Here is a 21,125-nt window from a genome sequence, read left to right as displayed (position 1 = left end):
AGGCAGAGACGTTATTTTGCTACTGGTTGCTTTTAATGGTAAAGGATCCCCATGCCCTCCATGTCTGGAAGATCTTTTCACAGAAAGATTCACCAGTTCTTTTACCCTCCCTTTGATCACGTCAGATATTGAGCAGCATAACCTCTCCAGCTCTGGTTTGCTCCTGCTCTGGAGTGTGTGCGTGTGTTCATCTGGGAGCCGAAGTTAGCCTACAATCTAGGCAATACGGAACCTTGCTAAACTGTAGCTCATTAAGCTGCCAAGTTAAAGGCATAGCTTTTCATCTGCAGAAGCATGGAGCAATGACATTCCACCACTGTGATGAGATAGGGCCAGCATGAGTGAGGTCACACTCTTCATGGAACAACACAGGAACATCATTCAACGTCCCTTCCACCCTCCCCCAGCAAACCAAAAGAGCATAATTCAATTGTTTAATCATGAGCCATTTCCAAGAGATATTCCTTCCTTTAGTTTCTTACCTTGGTTGAGATAGGTAAGGGTTTCTTCATGCAGCTTTACAGCAGGGGATGTGGCTGTGCAGAGAACATACTGAAACGGAGGCAGTTTGGTGTCACTCTCAGGAGACAGCTGGGGCTCCTCCTGTTTGAAGATCGGCAGTGCAAGGACATCACTGAAACATAGAATAAACACGTTTACTTACAGCAACTTAGAGGAACACAAGGCAAGAATCCAAATGTAAAATTCTCTCACTCTGGACTTGTGGGTGATGATCCAACAGAGCAGACGAGATGGAGCAGATTTCTCATGCACAATGAGTTATACGCACTGGAGCTGGAAGGTGTGAATTACAACTCAGGGTAGACATAAGAGCTAGTTCTGATCAAGCTTGTGTGCTAAAAATAGAAGTATAGCTGTGACATGGTGAGCTGCAGAAGGGGATAGCAGTCCCCATTACATACCTATGACCATGGTAGCTAGTCTCCCGCCCCCCACCCCACTGTGGCTACACTTCTATTTTTAGACCACTAGCTAAATTAGAGCTAGCACAGGTATGTCTCCTCAGTCTGGAATTTACACCTTCCAGCTCTAGTGCAGATATTTCCTCTTAGGGTACAAAGAGTTTGGCTTGTGCAGCGTAACAGTGCATGGAGTCCCCCTGTTCAGTAAGTTAGTATCAGGCACACTTTAGCACATAGCATCAGTACAATGGAAGGTCCTCAAGAATTACTTGAGTTAGTAAAAACTAGAGCTGGTTGAGAAGTGGGTTTTGTACCAGGGGAGTGATGGAGGGAGGTGGGTGCAATGATGAAAACTAACATTGCAACAAAAGCGAAACACCTTTTGAAGAAAGTTTTGGGGTTTACATCCAAAAGCCTGAAAAAAAAAAAAATCAGAAGGTAAAAATAAGCCCTGGATGCACTCTAATAAGAACACTGAGATGTGATTTTTTTTTAAGTGGAATTTGCTATCTACCCATCAAGGATTGCTTGATTAATTCTGCACAACAAAGCAACAGCCCCTTCCCTCAAAAGTAAGGCATCCTCCCTTGCGCCTACTAATCCCATCCATCTGCTCCTCACAGAAAAAAGCCTTCGCCCCACCAATCTATGCCCTTCCTTTAACTCTTCCCATCAGGGCCGGCTCCAGGCCCCAGAGCACCAAGCGCGTGCTTGGGGCAGCATGCCGCAGGAGGGCGCTGTGCCGGTTGGCGGGAGGGCGGCAGGCAGCTCCGGTGGACCTCCTGCAGGTGTGCCTGTGGAGGGTGGAGCATCCGCAGGCACGCCTGCTGGAGGTCCACTGGAGCCGCGGGACCAGCGAGCGGCAGAGCGCCCCCCGCGGCATGCCACTGTGCTTGGGGTGGCGAAATGGCTAGAGCTGGCCCTGCTTCCCATGCCCCCACAAAACCATGCCACTCCCTCCTACAATATAGACACACTCCCTGTAAACTGATCCCATCCTCCCAAAGCCAATCAGCTCACCCTCCGCTCATCACTCCCTCAAAATTCAGCCTGCCCCGCCCAACAATTGGTGTGACTGACTAACAACTCAGGGCTGGTCAGGGCATCTCAGGATAAAGGGTGTGGAGGCTGGGGGAGGCCTGGCCAGAGTTAAGCAATACAATCGTAGGGTTAACAATGATGGCTATTGAAAATGAGCTTTCTTCCACAGCAATCCACAGTCACTCTGACGTGCAGCCAGTTTATATGGCCTGTTGGGATGTGGATGCTTCATGCTACCATGTTAAATAGCTTCAGGATTTGGCCCATATTGAATAACATGCTTCTGTATGTACCGTTTGCACCAGAAGATAGTGCTCAGCCTTGGAGTTCAGCTCAACACATTGTGGCTTGGTCCAGGGTTTTGTTCTAGCCCATTAGAGTCGCCAGTCACCAAAATGGATCCAGATATCACAGTTTCTCCAAAATAGATCAGATCAAGCCATTTGGCCTAGGCCCCTCTCTCATTCTAATTTAAAAGCCTTTAGAGTTTGAGCTGTCCACAATATAGGGTCAGGTTCTGCCCTCAGATGCATCTGCACAACTCCCGTGGACCCAAATCTAATGTCCTTTCCAAGTTTCATGCTGGCATAACTCTACCAACTTAAATGAAATCAATCTTGATGCAGTCAGAGAACAAAACAAAGCTCATACACATTCAAAGTGCCCAAAGCATGACCAGCAAGGGCATCCCTACACTGCAGCTGAGGGCATGCTTCCCAGCACCAGTCAACAGATGCACCCGGAAAATAGTAGTGCAGACGCAGTAAGGCACAGGTACAGTCTAATCACCCAAGCTCAGACACAGGGGGTCAGGCAGCTTTGGACTCAACCGCTAACCCAGGCTGCTACTTTTAGCATGCTAACTCAAGCATCCCCACCCGGGCTGAGGGGTTCTCTCCCAGCTGTAGTGTACACATACCCTATGAAAATAGATCCCAGTGTTAGCAGCCTTATCTCACTATGCCTGAGTACGAAGAACCACAATAGAGAAGCTGGGAAGACTAACACAGAACCCTACTTCTGTTCATTCTGTACTGTTTGTAAGACTACTAAAGGCTAACCTGACCACCTCCTGGCTCACAGCAGAAATCTTTACAGCCACCTTTTGTCTCCACCGGGCACATGAAACCTCTTGACTTTCAAGTTATTGAGGCAGCAGCTGCATCCATTGCATTAATGCTTATATGCACAAACAAGCATCAAAAAAAATAACTGTCTAGGCACATGGAAAGGAGTGTTGGCATGCTTGCGCAGTTAAGAGCATTACGGAGTTTGCTCTGCCCATGCAGGTTAATGATCCACTTGTTGTTGGCTTTTAACTCTCAGCACTACAACCTTGGGGAGTTCTCTCCAGGCCATTAAATCAAATGGTACTCTGCAGTAAAGACTCAAAAGTTCCTGGTTCAAAAACAGTCACTCCTATTTATGGAGAAAAAGCTATGAAGCAGATCAAGCAAAGCGTTGGGAGAGTCAGGAGTTCTCATCTATAGCCACCATGAAAAAGTCCAGCCCCATTCGTTTCACTGGTATTAGACGCTATCACAATTCTTGTCTAACTGAAACACCAACTTTTTCCTATATGATGATGAAGACTTATTACAGTAAAGAAGATCCAAATCCCTACGGATTAATTTTGAAAACATTATTTCTTCTACAGGGGCCTCATAATACTTTCCACACTCATATATAGGAATCATTCTCCACTGAAATGCAGTCACCTCTGCTGCCCAGGAACACTTATTCATGCACTATCTACACAATGCCATGAGGATGCACGTTGCTTTACAGAAAATATAACACATGGTCCCTGTTCAAAGGCTCTACAATCCAAGATCCCGATTCTGCAAATGCAAACAGCCAGCGGGCCTATAATTAACAACTTTGGGCAAATGATTCATTCCTTATGTGGCTGAAATGACACGGGGAAATATAGGGAGGCAGAAGTCAAGTGGCTACAGTACATTCCATATATCATAGTCCAATTTAATTCCTCTAAACTTGCAAAGAGTGTTTTAGGATGGTTAATGACCACAAGCATTCAAGGACCCTTAATTTCATCTGAAAGGTTAGTGGAAAGTCTAATCATAAAAAACAATTGGGAAACTGCACAAAAAAGTACTATCGTATAGAAGCAAACAGAATTTTTATTCTCACAGGGCCTAATCCAAAACCCACTAACAATAACGTGCTTATGATCAGACCCACAAACAACATTTTACTTTATGGTATTTGGCACATAGTGTATCAAGAGTCTGGCAAAGAGACAAGGTTTTAGCAGCCGGTCAAGGACTGAGATGATATATGTGGCAGGTATATAAATTCAGCCACAGCAAATAGAACTGAACAAAGATTGTGAAGTGCTGTCCTGTCTACCATTTTGGAAAGCAGTTTTTTCCATAATGAGGCTCCATAACAGTTCCCATCTTAGTTCACACAGAACTTTTTGGCTGAAGTTTTCCAGGACTGGTCTCTGCCTGAGGTCAAATGCACTCACCATATATACATATTTGGAGGTGCGGGGACGGAGTTTGTTGAACTGATTCCACCATTTGGAGAATAAGAAGAGTGAAACAAATTAACACTGTTCCCATGAGGAAGAATCAAGAGTCTCCCCTCCCCACTCCAAACCCCCCCCACCAATTTTAAGGCCAGTCTATACTACAGACTTCTGTCCATATAGTTGGCCGTTAGCGATGTGAACAGCACACCAGCAGAAGTCCTTAGTGCAGGCAGCTCTACATTTTTACCAGTATAGCTTGCTTCACTCACAGGGCATGATTTTACTCTAGTCTTTTTTGACGGAGACAGCTGCATCCACTCTAGGAAGGCTTTGCAGGTAAAGTATTGCTAGACCAGTAAAGCACTCCATCTCCTAGTGTAGACCCCACTTCAGGTCCTGCTTGTACTGGGATTTTTGGTAGTATCATACTTACACCAAAATACACCCCCAGTGCAGATAGGTAGCACTGGGGTAAAAGAGGTATTGGGCTGATGTACTCTGGTAGACGATCAAAGTACATCACACAAGACTCTTTTGCACAGCCGCAGTGTTTCTGCCTCAGAGATTGCACTGGTGCTATAGATACATCCATGTAGGGTGACTAGATGTCCTGATTTTATAGGGACAGTCCCAATATTTGGGACTTTTTCTTATATAGGCTCCTATTACCTCCCACCCCCGTCCCAATTTTTCACACTTGCTGCCTGGTCACCCTACATCCGTGTAGTTGTCTGTGCACCTTTTCCTAGTCTAGACAAGCCTCAACAACTTTGGCAGAAAAGTAGCCCTCACTGAAAACAGGTGTCTTCAAATGTTCCAGTGCAAACTGGGGGTTTTATTGAAGAGCGTTAGGAGGCATCCAAAGTCTTTTGCGTTGTATACCATCACCCAGCACTGTACTATAAGTGAATGGCATGCTCTCCATGTTCCCTAACAGCCAAGGCAGCCTGCACACTGTACCAACCCTTGGGTTCATGCAGCCTGCTTCACCCATTTACCAGCTCCACATGGAGGGAGCTGCGCGACAGCCCCATTTAAGTTATTAATACACATACTTTGGGGGGCGAGAACATGTCATGTAGACAGTTTAAGATACACTGGACCTTCATGGCAATGAAAAAGTGGCCTCTATGTAAGGGAAGGGAGCGGGGGGGAGTTCTCAATGTGAATATCGTTCCACTGGAGAACAAGGGATTTTGTACTTAAAGCATCCTATGCATATAGGGACTACTGTTCAAGAATGCATGTCTAGCAGCCTAAAGGAAGATATTACCAGGCTTGAGTGCTTAAATGGGCAAGCTGGATGTTCTCAGAGATAGCAATTACACAGAGATATGCTTTGTAAATGACAAGACATTTGGTTGTGAACCAGACTCTCTGCTGGTGAAAATCAGTACTTATCCACTTCCACTGAGTTGTGCCATTTCCCACCAGCTGAAAGTCTTCCCCTATATATTTGAAACAATCTTCATAAACATTCAGCAAAGTCAAAAATGAAATTCCCAGTTGTCTATTAGAGGGGTGCAAATACAGGGTTCTTCGACATATATTGCCATGCTGCAGCCTATATTGTTTAGCTGCCCCTGTGCTTAAATTAGCGATGTAATTCAATGTGACTGGTGTGAAAACAAGACAGGATATAACTGGTTTGGACAAGTTCCCAACCAGACGTTGGAGCCAGTTAGCCATCCTCCAAAAAGAAAAAAAGAAACATCTTATCCTGAGAAAATCTGATTTCCAGTGCAGCATTTTCTACAGCCACTTGACAGTGCTTTGCAGAGAGTTGTAACGTCTCCCTTTGAAATGCTCTTGTTAAATCTCTACAGAAGGCGGCAACCGGCAAGGGCACTAGTCCAAAGTTCAAAAGCCAACAGTGTCTAATAAAGACCCTCTGAAGCGATTTAACTGCCAGCTCTGGCAAGAAGTGGGGAGATCCCAGCCGTCACCCCCAATTTAGCTTTCTATGACTCAAAGCCAAGGCTACACAAATTCCTTAAGCCTGTCTGCCTGTTCATAGTTATAGGCCGCAAAGGTGGGACCGTTTCCAAGGGAACCCAAAAAGAAGAAAGCTTTCTAGGAAGTGGATTTCACCTGGAAACAGCACGAGACAGCTCAAATTAAAAGAAACAACCCGGGAAGTTTACGGGCAGATTCGCCTCTCATTTATTCGGATTATACTGGTTTCACACCAATGTAACCCGAGTGGCGTTACTCCGGATCTACACCAGCCACAGGAGATCCACGCGGTGTAGCTTTGCACGCCAATACCTCTGCCCCTCGCCCTCGCCGAGGGGATTTTTCTTTAGACAACACGCGTTGGGACGGGTGCCGGCCGCGCCAAGAGCCAGCGGCACACGCGGCGCGGCAGGGCAGTGAGGAAGCGCCAGCTGGGTGACAGGCTGGCGAGAGTGGGACGCGGGGCCCCCAGCACAACACAGTAGAGACACGGCGGGGGGGCGCCCCATCCCATAGCCCCCGCTACGCCTGAGCGCCCCCCAGCCGGAACGTGCCGTGGGGCAGCCTGCGCCTCGCCCCACGCTGTCCCAGGCAAAGGGCACTGGGCTCTCCAATGCGCCTGGAGCGCGCCAGCGCCCGCCCTTCCCCGATGCGCTCCCCTTCTCCCCCGGCTTCTCTCTGCCCCTAGGGCGGCTGCCCTGTCGGGGAGCACCCAGCGCAGCGCCCGGAGCTGCACCCGGGCAGGGCGCCGGACTCACCGCAGGTAGCTGCCGGTGGAGTGCTGGTTGTAGTGCTCGGGCTGCGTGTGCCAGAACAGCATCTTGGGGAGCCCGGGGGAGCCAGGCGCTCAGCCTGGCACAGCGCGCACCGCTCCGGACCGCGGGCGCCCGCGCCGCTACCTGCGCTTTTATTGCCCAGCCCCGCAGCCGGCTGGTTGGCCGGGCCCTCCCCCTGCCCCTCCTCTCCGCGGCCCGGCCCGGGCGCTCCCCCCGGGCCTGGCGGGGCGAGCGGGGCGCGCAGGTGGATGTGTCGCAGGGGTTTCCCTGGGGAGAGGGCAGGACAACTAATCCTATAGGTGGCCCACAGTAGAGGAGCAGGGCAACCAAACGTGCCCCAGAGAAGGGGAGGCAGGACACACAATCCCATAGGTGCCCCAGAGAAGGGGGGCAGGACACATAGTCCCATAGGTACCCTGGGGAGAAGGGGCAGAGCTCCCAAACCCATAGGTGTCCCAGGAAGGAGGGGGGCAGGTTGGTGACCCAATCCCACAGACACTGCAGAGAGGATTAAAGTGTCCATGTCATAAGCTCCCAAAGGTGCTGGACTAGAGGCATCTCTGTGGAGAACAGCCTCTGAGTCCTCCCCCTTTGCCTTAAGCAGCAGTTGAGTTTCCAGGAGGAGCCCTGTGGGGTGTCTGTGTCCCTACCCTCTCCCTGTGGCTCACTGTCTAGCACTTCAGTCCAGGCAGTAGGCTAACCCCTCACCTGCCCACGTCACCCAGGGCTTGGTTTTCCCTTCCAAATGACTGTGAGTGCACATGCATCCGTCCACACACGAGTGCAGAGCCACTCCCTTTGCACCGAGACACAGGCAGCACCAAGCGAGCAGGAGCCTCCCACAAGTCCCCTGCTAGGGCCTTCTCTGGTGTGTGGGTGTCCCTAGTTGGGCTATAGCCGGCACTGGCTCCTACACTATGCACTCTGCAGCCCCAGTAAAGGGCCAGGGATGGTGAGTGGCAGGAGCACAGTGCACTCCAGCTACCCCCAGCTCTTGTGTGGTCTTCAGAGGACCATAACCAGCTAATGTAAATTAGAGCATCTGGGGCTGTTCTAACCAACTCCAACCCCCTGAGATCCAGCTGCCCCAGGGAAGGGAATCGGCCCCATAGACTGACTTTCTGGCACTAGAAGGTTTAAATCCACTCTTTTTACACAATGGTCCTTTATGTGAGTGAGTTTGTCCCAAAATTTCTCCTCCCAGTGTTTTTGTGATGTTTACTGTCTTTGGCTATCATGAGCCACCCCAGAGGCAGCTGCATTTAAATGGCACTGTGTGCTAGGTATATAGTAAAGCCCTTGGGGATTCTTTGTGATGAAGGGCGTTGTATGTATGTAAGGTATTATCAGGGCCGGCTCCAGGAACCAGCTCAGCAAGCAGCTGCTTGGAGCGGCCAACAGTGAGGAGCGGCACGTCCGGGTCTGCGGCGGCAATTCGGTGGCGGGTCCCTCAGTCCCTCTTGGAACGAAGGACCTGCCGCCGAATTGCCACTGAAGACTGAAGCGGGGGCGGTAGAGCTGCAGGTCGTGATCCCGGCTTTTTTTTCTTTATTTCTTTTTTTTTCTTTTTGCTGCTTGGGGTGGCAAGAACCCTGGAGCCGGTCCTGGATATTATTATTGTAAATGACATGCTCTGTAAAAAAATGTTCTTTATTAAATAGCACCAGAGGTGCTTGGGGCTTGGCCTATGTTACCACCTATATACCATTGATGGTTCTCCAAAAATAAAGTATACACACTAAAAGCCAGGTAGCCGGTGCTAGCATAAGCAACAGCTGTATGTAAATAGTTGTATTTGTTTACATAAAATAAAAGGTGTGCCTTTTAAAACCATAGGATCACTCATAGATTTAAAGGGAGTCTGTCAAGTATCTTTCACCACAGACCATTTATAATGTGAGGAACAGCATGTGCTTCAGATATTTTTTCAAAAACAGCTCTCTTCCCATCATGCCCTAGGGTCATGCCAGCAACTCCCATTGATTTCAGTGAGGGTTAGATGTGTGGACACGCGATAACCGTTCAAGTTTATTTTAATGTATCTGTTCTATTATTTAAGGTCATCGGATTATTGTAACTGCATCTCTGGCCTATGGTATGTGGCCTGTCTGGTACACTAGACCCTCACTTTTGCGAGGTGGGAAATTTATCCCCATTTTACACATCAGGAGCTGAGAGGTTCAATGACTTGCCCAAGGTCACACAGGAAAACTGTGGCAGAGCAGAACACTGGCCCAGTCCAGTCTCTTAACCATGAGAGCACCCTGCCAGTCCCCCACAGCTTATATCTCCCCTTCTAGTCTGACCAAAATGCTGCTGCTAAAGTCGTCTTGCCCTTCCCCACCACCTATGCCACACCAGCCCCTTCCCTGCATCCCTCAACCTACTGCATCAAATTTGAGCATCTCATCCAAACCCACAAAGCCATATAGTCTCATCCCTAGCTGCAGCTGTGCTTCATTTTCATCCCTATGTCCCCTAGGCTCTTCACCGTCCTCTCCATTTAGTTTCCTTTTTTCAGTCTCAGCCTCAGGCCCGCTACCAGGTCCTTCAGATGAGATGTAAAACGGAGCTCACACTCCCTGTGACTATTAAGGATCTCATGGCACATTTTTGCAGGAGTAGGCCTGTTAACTCCAAGGATCCTAGTACAATTTGAATTAAGGTAACTACAATCTTCTCACCTACCTTCCTCCTTGCAGTTTCAATCAGAGTCACTATTCTTCCCTTCCTCTTCTAAGCTGTTAGGTGGTGTTTCTGTACGTTGTTTAACAGCTGCTATATTCCACCCCAGAAGTGACTGCATTTCAGTGGTAGGTAAGGGTATTTTTGATTATTAATATTTAACATTTATACTGTATTAGCACCTCAAGACCATGAACAGCTTGACCTCCATTGTTCTAGGTGCTGTACAAACACAAATAGATACCAGCCCCTTTTCCAAAGAGGTTACAATCTAAAAAGATACTTGAATCCTATGTATTTGTTACCTACTACACAGAGGTGTTGGAAGGCTAAGACAGCTAATATCTGTAAAGTATTTTGCAAATATATTTATCAATATTTATTGTTTTCAAACTAAGAAGGTGTCACAAACTGAGAACTTTAATAGAAGAGAGAGACAGTATTAAAAGTACTTTGTAGTGTCTCTTTAAAGTAGCTTCTCTTTTTTTCCCTTCTATAGTGCAATAAGAAAGCTTGCTTCATTCAAAGCAAAATTATTCATTCTAGATTGCATTTTTAAAATGCTTTTAAAAATATTAAGCAATAAATGCACAGATCAGTTCACACAAGTCAACATCTGAGAAACACAGCTGTTCAGGTACTTGCTGGAGCAAAGAACCTAAATATAGTTTTTGGACAGAGACTCAGCACTACGTTTGTTGAGGTGTCCAGAGACTTCTGAAATAGAAAATATCCTTCCACGATTCGGGACCCACTGCAGCATTGGCTGGTAAAATACATGATTTGGTCCTAGAGTGCAAGGCCATGTGAATGATCCAATCAGGTCTGGCCTGTCAATATTTTGTTTGCTTGATTTCTAGAAATTTAATGTTGGAGGTCAAGTGAGTTTAAAATAATTCTTTTTATTTCCTTTCCTGTTTCGTTATTGTCGTTAAATGCACAAAGCAAAATACCGTTTGCTGACCATCTTCTCCTCCCAGCATCTTTCTCTTCCGACCCTACCTTTCTCAGCCAAATCTGTGGGGAAAAGACATCTCTGTTTTTCTATTCCTCTCCTGAAACCAATTCTGCTTCATTCCCAGTCAAACTTCTGCTCCTCTCACAGTGTGAAAACTCTCCCACAGAATGAAATCTGCTCTCCTGGTTTTCAAAACTTGCCCCAAATTATAGGTCTGGTCTCTCTTTCTCTGTGTGTCTGCTTTTTTTCCCCTCCCCCTTTCTTCTGCTCGTCCAACCCTCACCCAACCCTCTGCCCCTTACATAGTCTCCAATTCACATAAAAGTCTTCCCCTTCACAGCTTCTGTCACCTGGATCCTCATTCCACCTTATCTCACTTCCCTCTCAGATGCAAGTCTCCCACTTCTGCTTTTCCTGTAGCTCTAACAGGGCCGGCCCCAGCTTTTCTGCCGCCACAAGCAACCACAAAAAAAAAAAAAAAAGACGACAAGCGGTGGCACTCAGGTGGCAGCTAAATCACGCCGCTTCTTCGGCGGCACTTCGGCGGCGTGTCCTCCCTCTCTTCCTCTTCGGCAGCGGGTCTTCCCTCTCTTCCTCTTCAGCGGCAATTCAGTGGCAGCTCAAAGAGGAAGAGAGAGAATGAGGGACCTGCCGCCAAAAAGTCGGACATGCCTCCCCAATACCAGACAGAGTGCTACCATTTTGAATTGGCTGCCCCAAGCACCTGCTTCTTACGCTGGTGCCTGGAGCCGGCTCTGGGCTCTAATCTCTCTCTCTCCCCCTCTCCTTAGTAACTCATTCCTTGTTCTGCTGCCAAAGGCTTTGTCCATACGATTAAAAGTGGGCAGGATAAATATTTAACTCGGTTTGTTAAGTCAGGTAACTCTGTGACACATTTGGGGATACAGTTTGTAAGAAAGATTTGGTACAAAGTAAGGATTCAGGCCTATGGACACAGCTGGGCATGACGTTTACTATAATAATTAGTCTGGTTGTTAGGCCAGACTACTGCTAGGCCTTCTTCTGTAATGGAGCCTCCTTGCCTGAAGGTAGGACCAGGAAACCCCCCTGGAGCATATTTAAAGCTGACAATTTCAGTACCATTTTCAACACACCACACTTGACTTTCAATGCAGCTTAGGAGCCTTAACTCACTTTTGAAAATATGACAGGTTCCTAAATCAGTTAGGCACTTTTGTATGCTAGGTGCCCCCCAAATGCCCTGTGCCCACTGGCAAGTTTTTCCAGGATCAGGTTCTAACATATTGTACTGTACAGAATAGCTTCCAAAACGTGCCAATTGGCTCAGACCTCAATGGGGGTTTTTTAAGCTGCCTCGTGAGATATGAAACAGGGTGTCTGATATTGGCACTGATCCCACAAAATATAATCCACTATTTAAAGGGAAAGAATTTGCTCTCCTCTTTTTTGTTGTCATTGGGATCACACGGCTTCTTTACCTTCACTCTTCGAATGTCCATGTAATTGCTCTGTTCCTGGCTAAGGGCTAGTGCAGACAGACATGCTTGCTGGTGGGAAGGCAGTCGTGATAACAAAGGCAGTTCCATCTGCTACATGAACTATCTACAGTAACAGGCAAGAAGAATATTGAAGAATATGCCATGTGGATGTGAGGGGGATTTTGTTTAGGGTCCATGTCCACGCTCACATGCAGAAATTCTTCTAGGACACTGGCTCAATATCCTGATGGCAATTAAAATGTCGGGCTGAACTGCAGGTATTTTGACATTCAGGGAAGCCAGAGCATTAATCCAAACACTGAATATCATTTAAGAAAAATCAACATGGCGCCTTTGTGTGAAGAGCCCGACATTTGTATTACTTGTATTCCGTATAGCCATGCTTTAGTCAGTTGTAGGAGGTTTACAATGTTCCTTCATATGCATTTATGTGTTATGGTAACTTAATACAGAATTATGGAAAGAGAAAGAATGCAGAGTTTATTTCCTCTCAGTTACAGATTTTTATGCATTAAAAAACAATAACTTGCATTGACGTACTCCCCATCTTTCCAAAGGATGCCAAAATGATGGATCAACACTAGCCCCAGTCCAGCAATCTGATTCCTCATAGCAGATCCCTGTGCCCACCCAAAGCCCATTGACTTTAGAGGGTTACTGCTCAGATCCACCTGTAGGACTGCAGCCTATACAAACAGGATCACATCACCTGTCACTCATACACAGTAATTTGGGGTGGAATGTTTGCTTAGCAGCTCACAGCAACATTACATAATAGCTAAAGACTTGTGTGTCCAGCTGACACTGTATAAAGGTATTGGACAAGCAGAATAGGATTACCCATGTTGGAGTTTTGCCAAGACAGCAGAACTACCAGCCCTACTCCGGCAAAAAGCGCTTTGAGCTATTTCTAGAGGAGCAATTAGTCATCAGTCAACCCTGTCACTGGGCTTAAGAGTTAGACACAGTGAGCAGAAGGCCCTCCTCCATCTCAGAGAGCTGTTGACTCTGATACTTAATGTCAACATTGATAACTATTTATTGCGGAGGAATTCCAAACCACCTCCTAAGCCTTACTGGGTGTCCAGTGGGGGCCCCCCCATGTCCCTTACCCAACAGCCCAAACCTCCAGAAATTCCGTCATCAGCACAAATTCTGGTGATGCATTGAAAACTGAATTTAGGGGCAGAGTAAAACCAACCTGATTTTAATATCAAAGCACATAACTGCCTACCACACAGATTGGATTATTTTCTTGTTCCGTTAATTAAAAACAAACATTTTCTCATTTACCAGAAGCTGCCACCAAATATCCGCTGTTACCAAATCTTCAATCATTGCTGCAGAATCTAGGTCCAGTTTGCAAGCCTGGATCAGTATTATCATTAGTAATTACAACTGCCCTGATTTTATCAACTGAATTGAACTATGTATTATTTTTCTTCCCAATGAACATTTCTTTTATAATCCTGTTGTGAAAACAAAGATGTTTATACAAAGGTATGATTGATGATGGGACAACAAAGAAGAAGCTTTTAAAATGCTGATACTACATCTACTGGAACTGGATTTCACATTGCAGTGCCAAGCTTCACTCGCCAGAAAGACGACTCTAGCCCCACCAGCAAACTTTTTGGTTAGTTTTGTGTCCTGTGCAAACACAGTGTTTATTGTTTACATTGCTACAGTGCTGGAAACAGAAGATCCAGAGAGCTTATGTGACTCACAGAAACAAGATTTAGGAGATGGTTTAAGAAAGGACAGGCAGCACTTTTATTGCTTTAAGCAGTTTGTTTCACAGCAAAAGGTTTCCTCAAACTCCAGAACTTTTATTAGTAATTGTGGTTACTATGGCAGTGCCTAGGGACCAATCAAGATCAGAACCCCTGTAGATGAGCGCCCCCTGGTGGCCTCAAGGCAGCCCCGAATGCCATTCTTCACCTCAGTTTCCCTTCTTGGATCCCCAGATAAACTCCTTGCAGGGTTCTTCCAGTCCAATCACAACAAACCTCCTCAGGGTCTGACTTATTAACTTAAAGTTCAAAACTAAACATATAATCCTTCTCTCATGAGATTGGTCAGAATCAGGCAAGGCTCAGCCCTTCCTAGCTAGAGCCATTCCCTTGGTCTCTGGATCTTCACTGCAGAGGCCTCTCTCATTCTCACCACAGCCACCTTCTGCTCTTTACAGGACACTGCCTGATTCCCCTCAGGTGGGGGTCATTCTGTAATCAGGATTGGTTGGCCTCAGGCTCTCCAGCCCAAAGCCGCCTCGTTACAGACCCATTGTGCTGAGTGCTTACAGACGTATAGCAAAAGACAGATGCTGTCCCAAAACCTAAATAGACATGATACACACAGGGTGGGGAAAAAGGAATAAAACACAGGAGCAGAGTGATCAGTGTGGTGACGACAGGGGACATGGTGGGGTTTAGGTCAGGAGGGGGTTTGCTGACAAGGGAAAGGAGGGAGTGAAAGGGTGAGAAGAGGGAAGGGAAGAAGTTATGAAGGTGAGGTGAAGAGACCTGGGATGGGGGAGATTTGGAGCAAAAAGCCAAAGTACTGCAACTGACATTAATTTGGGGCCTGAATGGCAAATGCCAGCCAGTCACATCAGTGCACACTACACGTATCCGTAATGGTTTGCAGGACCAAGCCCTTCATTAGTCTCTGTGCTTAATGCTCTACTTCTTAACATATGCACAACATGCCTCAGGTGGCGCATGATCAAGATTCATCACCACATTTGGTCCGCTGGTTGGATCATTAGCTTGCCTGGGCCAGGTACTGATAGAGCACAACATGAACGCTGATCTGTGCCCCTCCATGCTCCACTCCCTTGTGTAGTTATTTATGCTTGTGGAAAGTGAGTGTAATATGTGTCCAAATCTGGACTTTCTTCTCCTTTGGTGTTTGACCACCACTTTCCCCTGTAAATGGCAATACATGGCAGTGGAGAACAGGCCCAGTCCTTGTAAAGGGTTGTCAAGATGGCAGGTTCTAAGTAATCCACATGATAGTAGAAGACACAAACTACATAATGAACATCCTGTGAGGTCTGATGAATGCCAGGAAAAGAAAGCTACCCCTGTTCAGTTACAATGGGATCATGCAACTGAAAGCAGAGGGCCCAATTCTCCGCCGCCCTTCTCGATACCCTTTGTGTAGCCACTTATAGATGTGAAAAGTGATCAGAATTGTAGCATTTGACACCCATTTGGCACAGGTGGATTACAGAAGGAGCTGGGCTGTACAGAAGTGGGTATGCCTACACTAAGCTTTTTCCCGCCAGTCAACGGATTTCTCGCTCACTGGAAGCAGTTCACACATTAGGAAAGGCTAGTCTGGAAATTGCCCAAACCTTTGTGCTAAAGTAAAACCAAGCGGTTAGACGCCTGGAATCCAAATGTGTGGAGCGTCCAGACCAGCCTTAACAAAAATCTTACCTCCTTTGAGTTTCCTGGCAACTGGGTAAAAATCTCCAGCGAAGACAAGCTCCCCTGGGGAAACACTGGAAAGAGAGGAGAATTGGGCCCGACTGATTCTGTTTCTACAGAGTTAAAAAAAAAGAGGCGCAGAAAAAAAGTATTTGAAGAATTAAGCCAGTACACTATCCCCACCCCTGTTTGTGGGCACTGTTATAACAATATAAAGGTGCTCATCCCCGTCTAGCTGATTCCTATCAAGGAAAGGCACTAAACTAGGCCAGAGTAAGTGTATCCATAACTGCACCCATACTTGAGGATATACCAATTTCATTAGTTCAGTAGAAAACTTACATCCCTAACCAACATAGTTACCTTGGTACGAATGCTGGGGTTAGACCAAAACTTTGGGCGTATTTGCATGGGGACATGCAGGGCTTATCTATACAGCACAGCAAAGCGCACCAGTGGAGTGCAATTTATAAAGTGCTCTAATGTTCTACACTTTAACTGCCCTGTATAGAGCCTGCTGGCATGCTCTGAAAGGTACATATAGGATGATGTTAATGAGAATGAGGTACCTTTTGGCATGGGCTGGAGGGTCTCAATAGGGCAGTCTGCCATGCAGACATGCCCCCCAGGAAAATTAATCTGAATTACTCAAAGGTGTGAATTTAAGGAATAGTAAAACCAAATCAAACCTCTGTGTGGACGCATGCATTCAGAATTAAAGTGACCTAACTTGGTTTAGCTTAATTCACTTCCAAAATTCCAAGTTAGTCTTCTCTGCTCGTGTCTCAGCCTGTATCACTCACGGAGTTTATGCAGGTGCTGGGTGACTTCCTGCAAAACCTCTGAGCTGGCCGTTTCCCCTTCCTGGATGGTGAAGACCAGTGCAGAAGTACTAGGTCCACTGATGGTTGAGGCATTCGGTGGTTCCCCTTAGCAGTGACGGAAGGGTAGAGAAGAGTGCTAGTAGCTCTTGAGGAAGCCATCATGAGGCCAATGCTCAACCCAATCATTGATGCTTAGCATTACTCCTTGATATGATGCCTTAAAAAGTTTAAGTTCATTCATAGATTTTGAGGCAAAAATAGAAACATTTCCAACACATACATAGATATATACACACACCTATGCACAGGAAACAGATCTCACACAGATAGCGTAAACCAAACCAAAACTGGAACAGAGATTTAAAACAATGAGCAAGAAGTAGGTCATGACAGTTTACCGAAAATAAAGCCAGTGTTGTGTTTTCATACACTACAGAGAGCTGGGTGGGAGATGAAATTTCTGACCTATGAAAAATGTCAAGTTTTTAGAATTTTTCTAATCCTGAATCAGGACAAAACACTCAAAAAATTTCGTGAGACTAAAAAGCTGCAATATTTCTATTAGAAAACACTAAAATATTCCTGCAGTGGGAAGTTTTCAGTGTTTCTGAAACAAAATATGTTCCATGAATTGCTCCCTGGAAGCCTGTCTGTGGGCTGCCTGTCTTCCCAAGTTCCTAGGCTCCCTGGACTCTCCACCTCCCCACCTGGCTGAGGAACTGGGCAGCCCAGGGAGCCGGGTGCCTGCCAAATCTTTTTCCACTCAGCATGTGTTCAGACTAGGGAACCCATTGCCACAAGATGCCATCAAGACCTAGAATTTAACAAGATTCAAAGAGAGATTGGATGATTATTTGGACAACAAGAAAATCCAGAGTTATAATAATTGATGCCAACAGAAAAGGCTAGTTTGGGAAGGAATGCATAAAACCTCATGCCTTGGGGTTTAAGACAATCTCTATCTACTAGGGATTAGGAGGAAACCCTCAAAGTTGGCAAATTACCCCATATCTGCTGTGCCTACTATGGGGTTTCCTGCACCTTCCTCTGAAGCATCTGGTGCTGACCACTGCTGGAAACAGTTCACTGGAGTAGATGGATCATGGGTCTGATCTTATATGGCAATTCCTATGTGCCTATGCCTCAGCATGACAAAAAATCCATTGCAATAGTGGTCAGGTTAAGGTTTTCTTTAGGATGCAGAGACAGTATACTTAACACCCAACTGCACCACTGCTGTCAGTCAAATTCCTCCGTCAGCCCATATTGATCAATACAATGTGTGCACTGGTTGACTTTTTTACAGCGGTCCCCTAGTGAAGGTGAGTGTTTGGGCGCAGAAGGATTCAGAGGGTTAGATCCGGAACCAGCATAGTAACAATGACATTTGTGTAGGACACAAAAGGAGACATTCCCGTGAATGTAAACCCACCATTTGTGAAATGATTCCAGTATAATAATTAGACACAGTTTGGCATGTATAAAGATCTGAAACACTCAACCCCTTAAGACATGCATATCACTGCAGGGCAGAAGTAACCATGAAAATTTGTGTCATGAAGCCTTTAATCTTAAATCCTTTAAAGACAATTTAGCGCCCTGAAAAGAGAATGTTTTAAGTTTGTGTCCATAAATTGCCATTGAATGGTTATTTAGTGCACCCTTTGTACTGTATTGTCATTATTCATTGTAACCCACAAAAAATACTGGGTTCTGTAAAAATAAATAAGATGACTTTTAAATAGTGCTGAAGTCAGATATTCCATTCTATGGGAAATTCTGAAATTGGGGGGGGGGGGGGAAGGTCATTTAATTTTGGAACAAAAAGTAGAAACTTCAGAATTTCCCACTAAAGGGAAAATCAAAAAAAACCTTCATTTTGAAAGTTTCAAAATGAAATTGAGCTAAACTAGATGAAGTCAATGGGAGTTGGCCCAAGTAAGGACTGAATAAAAACTCTCTCTCTCTCTCTATATATATAAATAAGGCATTTATATGGCACATATCACTATAGAATATCAGAGTTGGAAGGGACCTCAGGATGTCATCTAGACCAACCCCCTGCTTGAAGCAAGACCAATCCCCAGACAGATTTTTGCCCCAAATGGCCCCTTCAAGGATTGAACTCACAACACTGGGTTTAGGAAGCCAATGCTCAAACCACTGAGCTTGCCATTAGTAGTTAGGAGTCAAATTAAGACATGCATTAAGACAACCTTCTCGTGATCTGCCCTGTTACATGCTAAGGGCCAAGCCATGTAATCAAGCCAGGGTCCAAACATGGCTTAGCAAAGTCCTGGATCAAACAGCAATGGGAAAAAGTGGGGGGAAAACTGGAAAAAGTGATTTTCCTGAACCCACTTTAACAGACTCATAGGCCCAGCTCTACAAATTTGCCAATTTAACATTGAAGGTAAGTCTTGCTCTAAAAGGGACTAGCTAGCTAGCATTACGCTAGACAGGGTGACTGATGTCCTCACCCAGCAAGAAAGTCAGATCAAATAATGATGCCCGAGACTCATGCTGCTATACTGCCCGCTACAATCTTGTTGCTTCCCTCCAGCACCCAAAACACATCATTGTCATGTGCATCAAGCAGAGAATTAAGGATTATGAATGATAGACAACAGGAGCAATTCCAGAACCTTTTCCATCTTAGGCCACGTCTACACTACGCGATAATATCGAATTAGCTAAAATCGGTTTAATAAAACTGATATTATAAATTCGATTTCACGCGGCCACACTAGGCACAGTAATTTGGCATTGTGCGTCCATGGTCCGAGGCTACATTGATTTCTGAAGTGTTGCATTGTGGGTAGCTATTCCGTAGCTATACCATAGTTCCCGCAGTCTCCCCCGCCCCTTGGAATTCTGGGTTGAATCATTGTCGCGGGTGGTTCTGGGTAAATGTCGTCAGTCATTCCTTCCTCCGGGAAAACAACAGCTGACAATCCTTTCGCGCCATTTTTCCCTGGATTGCCATGCAGACGCCATAGCACGGCAACCATGGAGACCCGTTCAGCTTTTTTTTTTGCCGCACCGTATTGTACTGGATCCGCGACAGAGGCGATTACTCCAGCGCTACACAGCGCATTCATTTGCTTTGCTGATAGCAGAGATGGTTACCAGTCGTCTGTACTATCTACTGCCAGAGTAAAACTGGCAATTGAGATGACGATTATCTCATCCTACCTCTGACTGTGCACGCTATCATGGCTTGCCCTGGCTGAGATCTGCTCGGGGGTTCAAAAGGCAAAATTGGGAATGACTCCCCAAGTCAATCCCCTTTACGGTTAAAAAATAGAGTCAGTCCTGCCTAGAATAAGGGACAAGTGTACTAGAGGACCACTGATCAGAGCACAGCTGCTCCGGGTCAGTATTCACAGGGGGTGCCCTGCAACAACCACCATTGCTCCCTCTCCCCCAACCTTCCTGGGCTACCATGCAGTGTCCCCCCCCATTTGTGTATGAAGTATAAGAATGCAAGGAATAGAAACAGAGACTTGTTAGTGAGATAAATGAGGGGGAAAGCAGCCTCCCGGGCATGACAGTCCAGGCAGTACAGAACTTTCTTACACAGAAAGGGAGGGGGCTGATTGACGCCAGCCCCAGTTGCATGAGGAAGATGGGTACCAGCCGTTCTGTACCACTACTGGAAAACTGGAGTCTTCCCATTTTTATCCAGGATCCCCAGCCAGCCTGACCTAAGCCAGCCAGGAGCACTCACGGGCTGATGGCCGACGATGGATATCAGTCTATTGTACCATCTACCACCAGGGAGGGGAGAGGAGCGAATACTGCTCTCACTGCTGCAGCATTGCTCTACCAGCAGCATTCAGTACACATAGGGTGACATTGAAAGAAGTCAAGAAAGATTTCTTCCTTTCTTCATGGTGCAGGGGAAAGAAACTGAGAGCTATCCCTGAACCACGCCAGACACTGTGTTGAACCTACAGACATTGGGAGCTCAGCCAGAATGCAAATACTTTCAGAGACTGCTGTGGACTGTGGGATAGCTGGATCCTCAGTACCCTCCCTCCATGAGCGTCCATTTGAGTCTCTGGCTTCCCGTACGCTTGTCACGCAGCACTGCGTAGCCTGGAGATTTTTCGAACGCTTTGGCATTCATGTTCGTAACGGAGCTTTGATAGAACAGATTTGTCTCCCCATACAGCGATCAGATCCAGTACTCCCGTACGGTCCATCCTGGAGCTCTTTGATTTTGGGACGCATTGCCACCCGGCTGATCAGAGCTCCACGCTGGGGCAAACAGGAAATGTAACAAAAGTCGCGGGGCTTTTCCCGTTTACCTGCCCGCTGCATCCGAGTTCAGATTGCTGTCCAGAGCAAGTCAGTGGTGCACTGTGGGATACCGCCGGAGGCCAATAACGTCGATTTCCGTCCACACTAACCCTAAATCTGATATTGTTTATAAAATCAATTTTAGCGCTACTCCTCTCGTCTGGGAGGAGTACAGAAATCGATATAAAGTGCTCTTTATATCGATATAAAAAGCGTTGTAGTGTGGACGGGTACAGCGT

The 21,125-nt window shown here is 46.3% G+C and overlaps 1 protein-coding gene across 2 annotated transcripts in view; it reads right to left on the bottom strand.

Moving 5' to 3' along the window:
• The window catches only part of TFCP2L1 (transcription factor CP2 like 1), a 48,100-nt gene extending 40,829 nt beyond the window's left edge, over positions 1 to 7,271 (bottom strand). Inside the window, exons 1-2 of one of the 2 annotated variants that reach the window (XM_032763644.2) lie at positions 7,179 to 7,271; positions 483 to 634 (exon numbers count right to left, since the gene is read on the bottom strand). In XM_032763644.2, the coding sequence (XP_032619535.1) occupies positions 483 to 634; positions 7,179 to 7,240 (214 nt within the window). In that variant the 5' untranslated portion in view covers positions 7,241 to 7,271. Of the gene's footprint in view, positions 1 to 482; positions 635 to 7,178 lie in introns of those variants that run through there. The other variant, XM_032763645.2, reaches the window with a different exon arrangement.
• Positions 7,272 to 21,125: the final 13,854 nt, after the last annotated feature.

The sequence above is a fragment of the Chelonoidis abingdonii genome, chromosome 10 (assembly GCF_003597395.2).
Source record: "Chelonoidis abingdonii isolate Lonesome George chromosome 10, CheloAbing_2.0, whole genome shotgun sequence".
Taxonomy (NCBI): domain Eukaryota; kingdom Metazoa; phylum Chordata; order Testudines; family Testudinidae; genus Chelonoidis; species Chelonoidis abingdonii.
The sequence above is the reverse complement of the archived record's forward strand: the minus strand, read 5'-3'. Positions and strand labels throughout refer to the sequence as shown.